At 32.4% G+C, this 18240-nt stretch overlaps 1 protein-coding gene and 1 pseudogene across 3 annotated transcripts; both read left to right on the plus strand.

The window, feature by feature from the left end:
- Positions 1-6399: 6399 nt before the first annotated feature.
- LOC101256280 (trimethyltridecatetraene synthase-like) lies at positions 6400-8702 on the plus strand. 2 transcript variants are annotated; one of them, XM_069297296.1, is made up of 3 exons: positions 6400-7058; positions 7236-7639; positions 7717-8702. In XM_069297296.1, the coding sequence occupies exons 1-3, from the start codon at positions 6749-6751 to the stop codon at positions 8338-8340; spliced, it is 1338 nt and encodes a 445-aa protein (XP_069153397.1). In that variant the 5' UTR covers positions 6400-6748; the 3' UTR covers positions 8341-8702. The 2 variants fall into 2 exon arrangements, with proteins under 2 accessions (XP_069153397.1, XP_010320112.1); XM_010321810.4 differs by having other exon boundaries at positions 6400-7639.
- Positions 8703-11062: 2360 nt separating this feature from the next.
- On the plus strand, positions 11063-17198 carry LOC112941315 (trimethyltridecatetraene synthase-like; annotated as a pseudogene). Its single transcript, XR_011220499.1, has 2 exons — positions 11063-11410; positions 16251-17198. The product of XR_011220499.1 is annotated as a trimethyltridecatetraene synthase-like (transcript).
- Positions 17199-18240: the final 1042 nt, after the last annotated feature.

An 18240-nucleotide genomic window follows, 5' to 3' on the forward strand; every position in this document is an offset into this window, starting at 1 on the left:
CTTATACATATTTTTGTAATGTATGTATCATATTCGAAGGTATGAGCGAGTTACTATCTATTTTATATATTCTAGTATTTATTTATCTATTTGTAAATTGTAACTTAAATGGTGGTTATAAAGTTAAGTTGTGATATTTTAAAATTATTAAGATTAAGTTGGTTCAATTTGGTGGGTCATGATTCAAGTCAACTTTTTTCTCATTTGAGCCTAAAGTAAACTTGGGCGGATCATAATTCAATCAAATTTCTATTTCAACTTCTTTCAATATCTACGATTTTAATTCAATCTGATTATTTGATAACTAAATCTCAAAAATTTGATATTCATTTTCGCATGTATGTATGTCCACAATAATGATAAATTGCATAATAGATAGGTCAATTTCTAAGTGTTTAGAGATTTGTTTTGTATCAAATCTATCAATTTTAAAACCAAAAAATAAATATCTTTAAAATTCGATAATCGATAAATTTCAAAACCAAAATCAAAACGAATCAACCAATAAGCATCCATGCCGGCTCCCAAATCTTATGAATAAAACGTGATTTGTAAGAGCGTACAAATAGAGTACTTATTTTCTAAAACATTGAGATTAACAACAACTTCCTCCTAACCTTATCGTCCTAATTATTAGTTATAGATGAATCAAAGTAGTACTTGTTAAAGTTGGAAAAAAACTACTACTACTTTTAAATGTGCCTATTAATCATTTTTAAATTTTATGCCTAATCTTCTTTTTAGACGTTTGTCTTTTACGATTCGATTCTATAAAATCAAAGCAAACGGGCATCAAAATTGTTTAGGGTGGTAACGGCGATCAGGGTGATGCTAGTTCAAGTAAGAAGAGGAATGGAAAAGCAATCAATTCTACCGATGAACAAACAAACATAATGTGCATGAGTTTAGCGATTTTTTTACGTAACAGAAATTATCGCCGTTCCATAACAAAAAGAAAATTTATTATGGAGCGCAATTATACAAATTATAGCTATAAAATATAAATATGAATTTTATCTTTGTTATACCTAAAATTTACTCAATTCATATTTCAAACTTTAAATAGACTTTGAGTTTAGATTTTATTTTTTTTAACTCTCTATTTTATTTTTATTTTTTTTTGGGAAACTTACATAAATATACTATACCTAGAAAATATTTATAATTTATAGCAATAATATTTTTCTCACTTGATTTAATATATTTATAATATAGTGTTAATACATATTACAAAGAACAATTTGTTATTCACATATAATACGAGTTTTATTGATCATTGACACATTTATCACACATTTTAATACATTTATATTAGGAAAAACTATAGAATATGACAAACATCAATATACATTTAAATAAAATAGCTACGATTTAATTTTTATAAGTTATATGGGTATAACTATACAATAAATAGCAAAGTTAATTATATACCAATAATCAATTTTTTTTATATATATTTAATATAAATAAATATTAAATAGAAAAGTTCTTATTACACTCATAATTAATTATGTCCTCATCAATACCTTCTCTTTCATAAATATCCCTATATTACATATTTTTTGTATTTTTACCTCATATTTCTTCCAATTCAAGATCTTTTGTCTGATTTTAGGAGTGAATTTTGTGATTTGAATTCATTATAAGTTATTTTTTAATTGATTTTTCTCCTTGTTTTTATGAAAATTTTATTTAGAGATAATTGTATAGAATGACAAATTATTAATATAAAATAAATATAATAGCTATCCTTTGATTTATTTTTGTTCCATAGCCAATTGTTTGTCAATCCCTCTCCCCCTCGTACTCTCTCTCGTCACTCTCCCTCTCCGTCACTTCCTGTCGCTCGCCTCTCTCGCTTTATACAATAAAATTGTATAAATTGTGTTTCTAATTGTATAAAGCGAGAGAAAATTGTATAAACGCATGCAAATACATATATATTCGTTTTATACACTTATAATTATACAATATAAAAATTTTCCTGTCCAAGTCTCTTTTGCCTTTCTCGTTTTATACAAATTCAAATTGTATATAATTTGTCTCTTTCTCGTTTTATATAGTTCGATTCAATTGAATATTTCCTGTACAAGTCTCTTTTTGCCTTTCTTTCTCGTTTTATACAAATTCAAGTTACATATAATTTCTCTCTTTCTCGTTTTATACAATTCAAATTGTATATAATTTCTCTCTTTCTCGTTTTATACAATTCGCTTGAATTGTATATGTATATCAAATTATACATATATAAGTTTGCTATGGAGCGCAATTATGCAAACTTTGCTATAACATACAAATATGAATTTAATGTTTGCTATATGTAAAAGTTGTCCTTTTATTTATATACATCTATTTTTATAGGGTTTTGATTCAAATTGCTTTTTCATGAAAATTATATTATTTTTATATTTTTCTTTCCATGGCCAAATTGCATGTATCCTTGCGAAGGGTGTCACCTTTAATGCTGGATCAATTTCCTTGTCTCGGCGCATCGATGAGAGATCCCCGACGGTCTATGAGATGGAGCATAAGGAATATCCACAGTTCAACGGAGTCGTTAGGTTATCATTGTTAGCAAAGAGTGTAGAGAGATAATTTTGTTATTTGTCAAATTTATTTATAGTGTAATACTTACATACATAGATAATTGTATTGTAATATTAATACAAATGATGATGTGTGAATAGAAGTATACCTGGATACATAAATAATTTATCCAATTTGATTAGGCAATACAACTATAGATGGATACATCAATACTATATTTTTATAAATAAATACCTTAGTCAATATCAAGCATTATAGAAAACACTTCACAAAAAAATAGATTGACGTTTTGTTGGTTTTTTCAATTTTTTATGTAGTCGAATACTTTCACACTTTGATACATACACACTCTATTGTTTTTCCATTTCTTATTTAACAATAGTGTATTTATATGTATAGTATATTAGTGTATTCATTTTTTTGGATTAACAATAGTGTATTTATTTTTTAAATTATTGTATTCATATGCTAAAATTGTACTACTTTACCTTATTTGATGTATAATATATTAATTTTTTTTAAATACTTGTATACTTGATATATTAATACTTTAAGTTTTATATATAGAAACACAAATTTGAATTCAAAGTATTCATATGCTAATTGTACAAGTAATACATTTTACTTATTTGGTTATTGTAATTACAACTATATTAGTGTATAAATAAATAAAAAATAAAAAATATGTGCAAAAATACAACGAGAAAAAAACAAATACTCTTTTATATTTTCAAAATTTTATAAATATCATTATAATTAGTATTTAGTGAATATATTGTATTTAGGAATATAAATACAACTTATTGTATTATGTGAATAAATCAGATAAGCATACAATATGTATTAGTTGGTAATTTAATAATGGAAATTTGAATGATTTAGGAACATAATAAAAGATTGACACTTGACAATAATGGTAACATATCATACCATATTTAGTGCATAAGATCACTTTATAAATAATAATAGTTTTAAAAAAATTTAATACAAACATGCAACTAGAAATTGACATAAAGTGTAGTCATTTCTAGTAAATAACATATTTATAACTATTGAACTTTAATAACCCTATAAATATAGTCATTTTTGTAAGTTACTCCACATATAATACTATGTATTAATTTCTTACAAAATAAGTCTGGTATATTTTTAAAAACAGTTATAATACATATTTATTGCATACATAATTTACTTTTAATATATATTGCAGATTTAACATCGTGTTGCTATAAATTATAATAAATAAAAAGTATCGCTAAAATCAGTAATTATTTATTAAATGGCATCAATCCAAATAGTTTTTTTTTTTAATTTAGCCCACAGTCGACCCAATCTATATAGCTCAAGCCCCACAAATCAATTATCTTATTCGAATCGGGCTAAAAAATTCTTTTTTTAAAACGAATTTTAAAAATTTTGACTCAACCTTATTAAATTACGTATAAAGTTAATACAGATCAACGAATCTAGCTCATATTCACAACTGACCAATAAACCAATATACAGAACTCTTATATTATATTTTCGTAAAATATTTTAAAGCTTGACATACAATATTATACTATCAATATATTATATTATTTAAATTTGTAGAGACATACTGAATTCATCTTCTCCCTTGAATTCAAGAATCAAATTTGTCAAAAAAAAAACACTTCAAAAACATACCAAATCATCCAAATTTCACATTTAGACACATCGTTCACACGTAATTAATTTTTTTAAATTTTTTTTTTTCAATAATGCCCACTTAAAATGGAGCCTATTTGTGAAAATTTAATTTTCAAATTTTAAAACTTTAAGCTGCAACAATGACTGTATATGAAGTTATTGTACAAACTGAAAACTTTCGAAAGTCTTAAATTTTCATGAGACTCAAAAATTCGTATAAATCACAGATCTATAACATAATTTAAGCCATTCAGATAATTATTCTACTAAGATTGATTTTTATCGTCCACCCAAACTTATATATGTCAAATCAAGGCTCTAATATCAGTTTGTTAGAAAATGAAGAATAACAACAAAAATATTCAAACAAAAAATAATGGGGATATAATAAAAAAAATAATGACACCAAGAAATCTATATGAAAGTATTTTTTTTAAAAAAATCATAAAACAAAAGCAAGCAATTGATATCATTATAAATCAAATTTACATTATGTGGACCTGAATAAAATATTACAAAAAATAATTCAAACTTGAAACAAATAGTTTTTAGTTTGATTTAATACTTCATATGATCAATTAACTATGCACTCTTCTCTCAGAAAGTCACTCAACTTTCAATGTTAAATCAAAAATCACTCAACTATGTACTTATCTCTCAAAATGTCATTTAACTTTGAATTTTAATTCAAAAATTACTCAACTATCCCATCTTCCCTCATAAAGTCACTCAATATTAAATTATTTTTTTAAATTAAATTTATTGATATTAATTGTTATATAACAAATCAAAATTTAAAAAATAAAAAATATCATTTAAATCATTTAGTAGTCCAACCCGATTCACTAAAAAAATAATATGATCCATTTTATATTTTTTAATAGGCCGGATCAGGTGAGTGGATCACTAAATGGTTTAAATGGTAATTTTTATCTTTTAAAATTTTAATTTGTTATATAAATTAATTTCAGCAAATTTTAATTTAAAAATAACTAAACAAATTGAGTGACTTTTTGAGGAAAGAGAAGATAGTTGAATGACTTTTGAATTAAAATTCAAAGTTTAATGATTTTTTGAGAAAAAAATACATTGAGTGACTTTTGAATTAAAATAGAAAATTGAGTGACTTTACAAGAGAAGAGTACATAGTTAAGTAATCATATGAGATATTAACTCGTCTTTTAATTTTTTACCTTATTAAAATATTTCACTCTTCATATATTTTTCTTCACAAGCTATCTTATATATAGTCTATACTCTATAGTATAGCTCACTCTACTCTTTAATAGATTTATCTCTATAGTGATGTAGAGCTCCTTTATTCATAGAGATAAAATGTGCCTAATTTTTTACTTTGTATTAATTGACCTGTAGCAAATTTCAATATAGATATACCAAAAGTCCTACTACAAACAGAATAGGCTGGACCCCAACAAACGAAACTAGAAAGTTCTTAACACGTAATATCTATTAGAAAATATTATGATATTTTATTCATTCATTTTTATTTATAACTTATTTATAAAATAAATTTACATATTTACTTTTCACTTTTAATATATCAAGAAGAGACAATATCTTTTTCAAATATTATACCCTTAACATTAAGTATTTATTTTTCAAATCACTTTCTAAGACATCATTTAATAGGAATAATTTGATAAAACTTTATTTATTAATTATTTTCTTAATTAAAGTATAAATCAAACTGTAAATATTACTATACTTCGTCCATTTATTTTTATTTATAATTTATTTCTAAAATAAATATATATATTTACTTTTCACTTTTAATATATCACGAAGAGACAATACTTTTTTCAAATATTATACCCTTAACATTAAGTATTTATTTTTTCAAATTATAGGTCAAATCCACCAACTTCCCAGCTCCATTTGCATTTCTTAATAATGAAATTTTGTCTTGCCCTATTATGTTCTGTTTTGCCTCATCTTGTTTAAACATTCTTATACACTAAACCATTGTCATCTACTAAATATCCTACGTACTTGTTTGTTTGTTTTTTTTTTAATTTTATTTTTTATTTTATATTTGTAGCTTGTATTGGAGCTTCAATTGAAATCAGATAGCTCACTATAGAGAACCATTTTGTGTGACATTTCCAACAAAATTACCTCTATTTCAAAAATTTTAACTCGAAACCTCTAATTAAGAATAAAGAAATATCATTATTAAATCATAACTCATATTAATGTACTTGTCCAATTCTAGTATACAAGAAGTGTTCATGACATTTCTTTATGTAATAAAATAAAACAAGCAATCACAAAAAAGTGCTTTTTCGCTAAAAAAAAAAAAAATCCATCACTTGAGGACGCACTTAAATACCAATTTTTCTCAGCATTAATAATAATTTTGCAGCAATCTTCAAAAAAATATGATTTTTCAGCATTAATAATTTTGCAACCACTTCTTCTCTTTTTATTGATTAGTCAATTGCCCTATAAATATTTGTGAAGCATTCTTGAATTATTATATCTATTCAACTTCAGTCACTTATTATCAAAGATGGTCATCCCTTGGGTTTTCCTAGTGTTTGGCTCATGGCTACTAGCATTAGCTTTTGTCATAAAAATATTGAACCATCCCAAGAGGAAACTACCACCAGGTCCAAAGCCATGGCCAATTATTGGAAATTTGAACCTCCTTGGTTCACTCCCACATAAATCTTTGCACCATCTTTCACAAAAATATGGAGATTTAATGCTACTAAAGTTTGGTTCGAAGCCTGTTTTGATAGCATCATCTCCAGAAATGGCTAAAGAGATATTAAAAACACATGATATAAGCTTTGCTTCTCGCCCTCCATTAGCTGCCGGTAAGTACATTAGCTTTAACTATTCAGACATGACATGGGCATCTTACGGTCCACACTGGCGTCAAACTAGAAAAATATCACTAACCGGACTACTTAATCCTACAACACTTAATTCATTAGAGTATATTCGTGTTGAGGAAAGACAAACTTTGATATCTCGTCTTTTTCCTCTCTCAGGAAAACCAATTTTACTTAAACATCGTTTAGCTCGATTTACTCTTCGCACTATAAATAGGTTGATTATGAGTGAAACATATTGTAGTAGTGATGCTTCAGTAGTAACTCATGAAAGATTGCAATGGATGTTTGATGAGTGGTTTGTTCTTAGTGGGCTTATTAATATTGGGGATTGGATACCTTGGCTTAGTTGGTTCGACTTACAAGGATACGTAAAACGAATGAAGGCATTAAGAAAGAATATGACAGAATTTTATGAATATGTACTTGAAGATCACAAGGCAAAGAGGCAAAAAGAGGAGAATTATAGTCCAAAGGATATGGTTGATGCTATGTTACACCTTGCTGATGACCCTAATCTTGAAATTAAGCTTACTACAGATACAATGATGGGATTAATACATGTAAGTTTACTTAAATTCTCTAAAAGTAGAATAATATAAGATGTATAGATAGAACATTTACTTTATATCAATGTCAGGATTTGGTAGGTGGTGGAACAGATACTGCAGCAACAACGATAGAGTGGGCATTTCAAGAACTTCTGAAGAGACCAAACATCATGGAGAAGGCACAACAAGAACTTGACAGAGCCATTGGAAGAGAAGGATGGGTAAAAGAAGAGGACTTCTCTAAGTTACCTTATATCGATGCCATAATTAAAGAGACATTTAGACTTCATCCTTTATGTGCATTGATTCCTCCTCATTACTCCACTGAGGATTGTAATGTCGCTGGTTATGACATACCAAAAGGGACAACTGTTTATGTAAACGCATGGTCTTTAGGAAGAAATCCAAAGTATTGGGATAGGCCAGAAGAGTTCATTCCTGAAAGATTCATAGAAAATAACATAGACATAAAGGGACAAAATTTTGGGTTGTTGCCATTTGGTTCAGGAAGAAGAAAGTGCCCGGGGTATAGCCTAGGTATAAAGATTGTTCGAACAACAATGGCTAACTTGTTGCATGGATTTGATTGGAAATTAGCAGGAGATATGAAGCCAGAAGATATAAGCATGGACGAGATTTATGGATTGACTACACACCCAAAAAATCCCATATCTTTGATCATGGAACCAAGACTTCCACTCCATCTTTATTAGAACTCAATTTTGTTTTGAGTTTGGACTCTCCTTAATTTTAAAATTTAGTATTGAATTATAGTTTTTAATTAATTTTTATTGGCCCACGAGCCGACCCTACCTATATTTCTCAAGCCCCAAATCAACAGGTTTATTCAAATCAGGCAAAAAGTCATTTTCTTAAATGGACTCCGAAAAGATTTGTCCAACCTATTACCCATCGGGTTAGCTCACGCCGGCTCAATGGGCCTAACCCATATAGAAGAATCAACTTAAAAGGGAGCCTATTTGCGAAAATTGTATTGCAAAATCAAGCTCATGGGAATATTAATATACAAAGAATAAGACAAGACATAGAGATGAAGAAGATGATTTTCTTCTTATTCAAGTGTGTTATACAAAAGGTGAATAATATCTTTATTTGATATCACCCCAAAAGCCACCATGATAAATGTTTAATTAGTAGATACATAGTTATCCACAAAGGTTCATATCACCTTGAAATTATACGTACATGAATTCATCATAGTTCTTGAAGTAATCAAATGGACAATCCATGATTCAATTGATTTACAACAGTTTTCAAATTTTATAATTGTCATCTACAACAATGACTATCTATGAAGTTATTGTACAAATTGAAAACTTTCAGAAGTCTCCAAATTTTAAAGAGATTAATTTAATATTTTTTTAAAAAATAGGGATATAATAAAAAAAAATAATGATACCAAGTGATTTATATGAAAATTTTTGAAGAAAAAAATCATGGAACATTGATATCATTATAGTAAACAAATTTCTTTACATCATGTGGGCCTGTAAAATATTACATAAAATAATCCAGTCTTGGAATAGATAATCTTTTAATTTTTATCTTGTTAAAATATCTCATATTTTATATATTGTTCTTCACAAGTTATTTTATAAATATCAAAAAATAAAAAAATTAAGTCGAATTGAATTATTTTAATTCTTTAGTGTTTCGATTTTGGTTTTTTCTTTTCGAAACTTCAATTTTTCGATTCAAATTTTAGTGTTAAAAGCCCAAAATTACGATGTACTGAATAATTAAAGTTTTATCAAATAAATTTAAAAATATTAATTATATTTTAATGTGTGAACACTAGACTTGTTTTGTGAGTAAAGAAAATTGTTGTGTGCTCTTTATCATTTATCTGCAATATGTTTGCTTATTCTGTCATTGTATATTTAATTGGTCATCTCTATAGCAACACGGGAGGGTAAATAATCCATCTAATAGAAACATAAACAGAATTTGAATTCTCCTAGTTAAAGAATCATCTATACTACGTCTTCTTAATTATAAATTAAACACATGAAATTCTTACTATTTTATCATATTTCTTTTTTATTTTTATTTACATCAAAAAATTAATTTAAAAAATAATGAACTAAATCGAACTAAAGTAAAAAAAATCAACCAAACCGATCTAGTTTGATATAAATTATGATGCACAATTTTTTAAAACTGAACATCAAAAAATCAAATCAAAATTTAATTATATTGAACCGAAGAACCGAACGTATATCTATAAATCCATAACGTACAATATAGATAACTCTACTCTTTAATCATTTTATCTCTATAATGATGTAGAGCTCCTTATTCATAGAGATAAAATGTGCCTATTTTTTAACTTCGTATTTATTGACCTGTAGCAAATTCAATAAAGATATACCAAAAATTTATTGCAAACAAAAAAGGAAGAGTTTCTTCCTTTTTAACATATGGGATATAGGCTGGACCACACAAACGAAAGTAGAAAGTTCTTTGAACACAAAATATCTATCCAAAAATACTATAATATTTTATCAACTTTTAATTGTCATTTATTCTAAAGTATAACATTTTATTTATTTATCACTTTTAACAGAACACAATGTTTTTCAAATGTTTTATCCTTAATATTAGATATTTATTTTTCAAATTATTTTATAAATCATTATTTAATAAGAATAGTTTGGTAAAATACATTTATCATTAATTATTTTCTTAATTAATGTATCAAGTCAAACTATGACAAGTAAAAGTGAACGAATGAAGTATTTTGCTTTCAATTTTTTTTAAAAAAAATTAATCAAACCCACCAACTTCCCCAGCTCCATTTGCATTTCTCAAAAATGAAAGTTTTATCTTGCCCAATTATGTTTTGTCTTGCTTCATCTCGTTTAAATATTCCTCTACACTAAGCCGTTATCATCTACCCTACAGTAGCTTGTATTGGAGCTCGATTTGAAATTGCGCACTATAGAAAATCGGCCACTATGACATTTTCAATAATTTTATCTTTATTTTAAAAAAATTTAATTTGAAATATTTAATTAAAGATAAAAGAATATCGTTACTACAACATCATTCATACTAATGTACTTGTCCAATTCTAGTATACAAGAAGTGTTCATGACATTTCTTTATGTAATAAAATAAAATAAGCAATCACAAAACAGTGTCTTTTTTTAATTAATAGATTGCAACACGTGCACTAATTATTATTTTTTCCATCACTTGATGACGCACTTAAATTTTACCAACTTTTCTCGGTATTAATAATTTTGCAGCAATCTTAGAAAAAATATGATTTTTTAAAGCAATATATGGGGCCACTTTTAAATATGCAACCACTTCTTCTCTTTTTATTGATTATTCAATTGCCCTATAAATATTTGTGAGGCATTCTTGAATTATTACATCTAATTCAACTTCAGTCGCTTATTATCAAAAATGGAAATCCCTTGGGTTTTCATAGTGTTTGGCTCATGGCTATTTGTATTAGCTTTTGTCTTAAAAATATTGAACCATCCCAAAAGGAAACTACCACCAGGTCCAAAGCCATGGCCAATTATTGGAAATTTGAACCTCCTTGGTTCACTCCCACATAAATCTTTGCACCATCTTTCACAAAAATATGGAGATTTAATGCTACTAAAGTTTGGTTCGAAGCCTGTTTTGATAGCATCATCTCCAGAAATGGCTAAAGAGATATTAAAAACACATGATATAAGCTTTGCTTTGTTGAATGCCTTGAATCGGACCCGCTACAAACAGAAAGGACGGGGGTCTCGCTGCCCGGTCAGCGAGTCGGGGGGTCCAGGGGGGCGACGCGCCCCCTGGCCTGGGGGTCCGGGGGGGCGGAGACGCCCCGGCCCGACGGTATACAATGTTGTTGTATTGGGCCCTTTATTTTCTGTTGATTCTGTATGTTGGGCCCAAGCCTGTTAGGGCGTAGCTTAGCACTATATATAGACGCTATGGCAAACCCTATTTTGTAATTCTGTTTTTGCCTCTCCATAATAAAACTGCTCCCTCTCTTCCCGTGGACGTAGCCAATTTATTGGTGAACCACGTAAATCTGTTGTCTTGTTTTTCGTGTTTATATTTTCTCGTATTATCTCAAATTCCGCACAACAAATTGGTATCAGAGCCTCTCGGTTAATCGGTGTTCTTGGAGAATTCGAGATGTCTGCTTTGAACGTGAAAATCGACAAATTCACAGGGAGGAACAGTTTCAGTTTATGGCAGATCAAGATGCGGGCTTTGTTGAAACAGCAAGGTTTCTGGGCGCCGTTGTCGAAAGACAAGAACGCCGTCGTTACTCCTGAGATGGCGATTCTGGAGGAAAGGGCACACTCGACGATCATGCTGTGTCTCGCAGATGACGTCATCACGGAGGTCTCGGATGAAGAGACTGCTGCTGGTCTGTGGTTGAAGCTGGAGAGTTTGTACATGACAAAATCTCTAACCAACAAGCTGCTTCTGAAACAACGTCTATTCGGTTTACGAATGGCTGAAGGTACACAACTCAGGGAACACTTAGAGCAATTGAATACTTTGCTATTAGAATTGCGTAATATCGATGTGAAGATCGAGGATGAAGATGCTGCCCTGATTCTGTTAGTATCTCTCCCAATGTCGTTTGAGAATTTTGTTCAATCGTTCATTGTTGGGAAAGATACTGTGTCACTGGAAGAAGTCAGATCGGCCCTTCATAGCAGGGAATTACGGCATAAGGCTAACGGCACAAGTACGGACATACAGCCTTCCGGTCTGTTCACCAGTAGCGGAAAGGGAAGGAAAAACGACGGAAAGAAAAATAAGCCGATGTCGAAGGGTGCAAAGCCGGATGATGTTTGTAATTACTGCAAGGAGAAGGGACATTGGAAATTTGATTGTCCGAAGAAGAAGAAGCAATCGGAAAAACAATCAGTGTCTGCTGCTGTTGCTGAAGAAGACACCAATTCTGAAGAAGATATTGCCCTAGTTGCGGATGAGCACACTCATTATTCAGATGTGTGGGTTCTTGATTCTGGGGCATCCTATCACATCTGTCCTAGGAGAGAGTGGTTCACGACTTATGAGCAGGTAGACGGAGGCAGCATCTCGATGGCCAACAGTTCTGTCTGCAAGGTGGTTGGGACAGGCTCGATCAAGATAAGGACACATGACGGTAGCTTCTGCACATTGAACGAGATCAGGCACGTTCCATTGATGACGAAAAATCTGATATCTCTCAGTCTTTTGGACAGCAAGGGATTCAGCTGGTCGGGAAAAGATGGAGTCTTGCGGGTCTGGAAGGGTTCAAATTTGATTCTGAAAGGTGTCATGCGTGGTACTTTGTATTTTCTACAAGGTTCCACGGTTACAGATTCAGCCCATGTTGCATCGTTAGAATTTCACCAGAAGGATATGACTAAGTTATGGCACATGAGACTTGGTCATATGGGTGAAAGAGGGATGCAAATTCTGTCAAAGGAGGATTTACTTGCTGGTCATAAGGTTAAGAGCCTAGAGTTTTGTGAACATTGTGTTTTTGGAAAACTACATCGCAACAAGTTTCCAAAGGCCATTCATAGAACAAAAGGCACACTTGATTATATCCATTCTGATTGCTGGGGTCCATGCCGTGTTGAGTCTTTGGGAGGCTGCAGATTTTTTGTGTCCATTATTGATGACTACTCAAGGATGACTTGGGTGTACATGATGAAGCATAAAAGTGAAGCCTTCCAGAAGTTCAAGGAGTGGAAAATTTTGATGGAAAATCAAACAAGGAAGAAGATCAAGAGGTTGCGAACTGATAATGGGCTGGAATTCTGTTGGTCTGAATTTGATCAATTCTGTAAGGATGAAGGGATTGCTCGACATCGTACAGTCAGAAATACACCACAGCAGAACGGTGTAGCTGAGCGGATGAATCAAACACTTCTGGAGAGAGCAAGGTGCATGCTCTCTAATGCTGGGCTAGATAGAAGATTCTGGGCAGAAGCGGTTAGTACAGCTTGCTACTTGATTAACCGCGGACCACATACAGGCATACAGTGCAAGACACCTATGGAGATGTGGTTCACCAATAAATTGGCTACGTCCACGGGAAGAGAGGGAGCAGTTTTATTATGGAGAGGCAAAAACAGAATTACAAAATAGGGTTTGCCATAACGTCTATATATAGTGCTAAGCTACGCCCTAACAGGCTTGGGCCCAACATACAGAATCAACAGAAAATAAAGGGCCCAATACAACAACATTGTATACCGTCGGGCCGGGGCGTCTCCGCCCCCCCGGACCCCCAGGCCAGGGGGCGCGTCGCCCCCCTGGACCCCCCGACTCGCTGACCGGGCAGCGAGACCCCCGTCCTTTCTGTTTGTAGCGGGTCCGATTCAAGGCATTCAACAAATCTCCACCTTGACTTGAATTCTCCGAACAGATTCTTCAGACGCACTATGATAGTGCCAGGCCTCCCCCTCTTCCTCAGAGTTGCCCCGCAGGGCAATTAACAGCTTCTGATGTTGAGCAAGTCCAAACAGTGTTGAAACTTGCTCTGTGGAACCGGCTTTGTGAACATATCAGTAGGATTATCAGCAGTTCCTACTTTCTTCACCTTGATTCTCTTCTCACTTCTCAGAAAATGATACCTTACGTCGATATGCTTGGTTCTCTCATGATGGACTTGATCCTTGGCTAGACAAATTGCGCTCAAACTGTCACAATACACCGTAGCCTGATCATGATGCAGACCAAGATCACTAACCAGCCCTTTCAACCAAATCCCTTCTTTTGCAGCCTCTGTCAAGGCCATGTACTCCGCTTCCGTAGTAGACAAAGTCACTGTAGGTTGCAAAGTTGTCTTCCAACTGACGACAGATCCTCCAAGGGTAAACACATAGCCAGTCAGCGATCTTCTTGTGTCAACATCTCCAGCATAGTCTGAATCAGAATAGCCAGTAACCAAGCACTGAGTATCACCTCCATAAATGAGACCAACGTCAGATGTACCTCTAAGGTACCGGAAAATTCTCTTCACAGCCTGCCAATGTTCTCTCCCTGGTTGTCCCATGAATCTGCTCACTACACTGACTGCATGTGCTAAATCTGGCCTTGTACAGACCATAGCATACATTAAACTTCCTACGGCACTGGCATAGGGGACTCGTGACATATACTCTTTCTCTTCTTCTGACTGTGGAGCGAACATGGCAGTGAGATGGATATTGGCAGCACTGGGGGTATCAATGGGCTTAGATGAAGACATGCCAAACCTCGCCAAGAGCTTCTGAATGTAGCTTCTCTGTGACAAGAAAAGTTTCCTTCTCTCTCTGTCTCTAATGATCTCCATCCCTAAAATCTTCCGAGCGGCTCCCAGATCCTTCATCTCAAACTCAGCACTAAGTAAACCCTTCAGCTTCTGAATGTCATACTTCTTCTTTGCAGCTATCAACATATCATCTACATAAAGCACCAGATAGATGAATGAATCATCATTGAGCCTATTGTAGTAGACACAACAATCATATGAGCTCCGAGTATAGCCCAACTTCACCATATAGCTGTCAAACCTTTTATACCACTGCCTTGGAGACTGCTTAAGTCCATATAAGGACTTCTTCAACTTGCAGACGTGATTTTCCTTCCCTGGAACTTGGAAACCATCCGGTTGAGTCATGTATATCTCTTCCTCCAACTCTCCATGTAGAAACGCTGTCTTCACATCAAGTTGTTCAAGCTCCAGATTCTGATGTGCAACTATCGCTAGTAACACTCGGATGGAAGTATGTCTGACCACTGGTGAGAAGATCTCATTGTAGTCCACTCCCTCTCTTTGGTTGAAACCTCTGGCAACAACCCTAGCTTTATACTTGACTCCTTCTGCTGGTGATATCCCTTCCTTCTTCTTGAAAACCCATTTGCAAGTAATAATCTTTCTCCCCGAAGGCTGTATGACCAGATCCCATGTCTGATTCTTGTGTAGGGACTCCATCTCATCTCCCATAGCGGCAAACCATTTTTCAGAATCAGAACTTAAAATGGCTTCTTTGTAAGTAGACGGCTCAGATGTATCTACCTCTTCAGCAACCTGCAGTGCATAACCCACCATGTCCTCAAAACCATACCTCGTAGGTGGCCGAACTCCAACCCTCCTTGGCCGATCTTGAGCTATACTCTGATGGATATCTGATGGCATAGATTCTGGAATATCAGTTTCTGTCTGTGGCTCTTGATCCTCCTCTTCAGGTTCCTTTAAATCTCTCTCGTTCTGAATGACTTGAAACTCCACCTGTTTGTCAAGACTCCCAGTTTCTGACGTAGTTGTAGGCTTCACAATGGTTCTAAGCAGAGAACTTTCATCAAAGACAACGTTCCTGCTCATAATAACCCTCTTTTCTGCTGGAGACCAGATTCTGAAACCTTTCACTCCATCTCCGTAGCCCACAAATACTCCCTTTTTAGCTCTTGGTTCTAACTTACCTTCACTGACGTGATAGTAAGCCGTACAACCAAAAGCTTTCAGATTTGAATAATCAGCAGCTTTTCCTGACCACATCTCCATAGGTGTCTTGCACTGTATGCCTGTATGTGGTCCGCGGTTAATCAAGTAGCAAGCTGTACTAACCGCTTCTGCCCAGAATCTTCTATCTAGCTTAATTCATTAGAGTATATTCGTGTTGAAGAAAGACAAACTTTGATTTCTCGTCTTTTTCCTCTCTCAGGAAAACCAATTTTACTTGAACATCATTTAGCTCTATTTACTCTTCGCACTATAAGTAGGTTGATTATGAGTGAAACATATTATAATAGTGATGCTTCAGTAGTAACTCATGAAAGATTGCAATGGATGTTTGATGAGTGGTTTGTTCTTAGTGGGCTTATTAATATTGGGGATTGGATACCTTGGCTTAGTTGGTTCGACTTACAAGGATTCGTAAAACGAATGAAGGCATTAAGAAAGAATATGACAGAATTTTATGAATATGTACTCGAAATCACAAGGCAAAGAGGCAAACATAGGAGAATTATAGTCCAAAGGATATGGTTGATGTTATGTTACACCTTGCTGATGACCCTGATCTTGATGCCATAATCAAAGAGAACGATGGGTAGAAGAAGAGGACTTCTCTAAGTTGCCTTATATAGATGCCATAATCAAAGAGACATTTAGACTTCACCCCGTATGTGCATTGCTTGCTCCTCATTACTCTCTCGAGGATTGTAATGTTGCGGGTTATGACATACCAAAAGGGACAGCTGTTTTTGTAAGCGGATGGTCTTTAGGAAGAAATCCAAAGTATTGGTTCTGGAAGGAGAAGGTGCCCGGGGTATAGCCTTGGCTTGAAGGTTGTTCAAACAACAATGGCTAATTTGTTGCATGGATTCAATTGGAAATTAGGAGGAGATATGAAGCCAGAAGATATAAGCATGGACGAGATTTATGGATTGACTATACATCCAAAAAATCCGATATCTTTGATCATGGAACCAAGACTTCCACTCCATCTTTATTAGTACTTAAATTTGTTCTGTTCTTATCAATCTTGTTCTGTTTAAGCTATATCTAGCATTAAATAAAATTGCATGTTTAACAAAGGTACACATTTTAAAATTGGTCTTCTTTCACTTCTTGCTTCATTTTAGAAAATCATGTTGCATGAATAAAGTTGTTATCCCTTTTGAAAATTGAAAAGCAGCAATACAATGTTCCGTAAGCTAAGTTCTTTAAAAGTAGAGGTCAAATTTGCAATACACATTTATTTCTTTAGATCCGCCTTATGAAATCATATTGGGTTGTTGTTGCTATTACTTTAAATTTCCGTCTTATCGATTTGAGATAATTTTATTGATCTTTCTCTTAAGTTTGTTCGTTATTACATTATTTTTTGTTATCATTTGAAATATTACACTCGCCTCTCTTTTTTTAATTTTCCTAACAAAAGTCTAGTTATTTTAAATAATATATTTTTTACAAAATCCATGATCGCCTTTTTGCGTCTAATCACTAACAAAAACTAAGGTTGTTTGACCAAACTTGCGGGAGTAAATACCAATTCGATTTTTGATGATTCTATCAGATTTAAACAGATGTAAACAGAGCTAATTAATCAATAAGTCAAAATAAGTCATTTTTTTTGTGTTTCGTCGTAGTTCGTCACTTGACTCAAGAGTCATTCGAAAATAATCTTTCTATTTCCACGAGTTAATGATAAGGATAACATATATTTTATTTTCTTTAGACTCCTCTTGTATAATTTCATTGAATATGTTATTGTAGTACTAATATTACAATGAAGGCAAATTTTGAATTAATCCTTGTTTAAAAGGTTATTTTAAGTAAAGGTTAAAATCTTGGGATAAAATATTGATATTACCGAATGATCATATGTAAGCTTAATAAAATATTTCAATCTCACAATAAATTTACCTAGTTTTTTAAAATGTAACAAAAAAATGCATCTGCTTTCTTAAAATGAGTGCTTTTTATGTTATCCACAAAAAGTTTTATCTACTTTACACTTAGAGGTGTCAAAATGGGCTGGCTCAATCCAACCCTAACGGGCTTGAGAGTTAAATGAATTGGGCGGGCTAACCCTTTTAATTAAAGGAAAAATTACTTAACTACACTCCTTTAATTATTT

The sequence above is a fragment of the Solanum lycopersicum genome, chromosome 4 (genome assembly GCF_036512215.1).
Source record: "Solanum lycopersicum chromosome 4, SLM_r2.1".
Lineage (NCBI taxonomy): Eukaryota > Viridiplantae > Streptophyta > Magnoliopsida > Solanales > Solanaceae > Solanum > Solanum lycopersicum.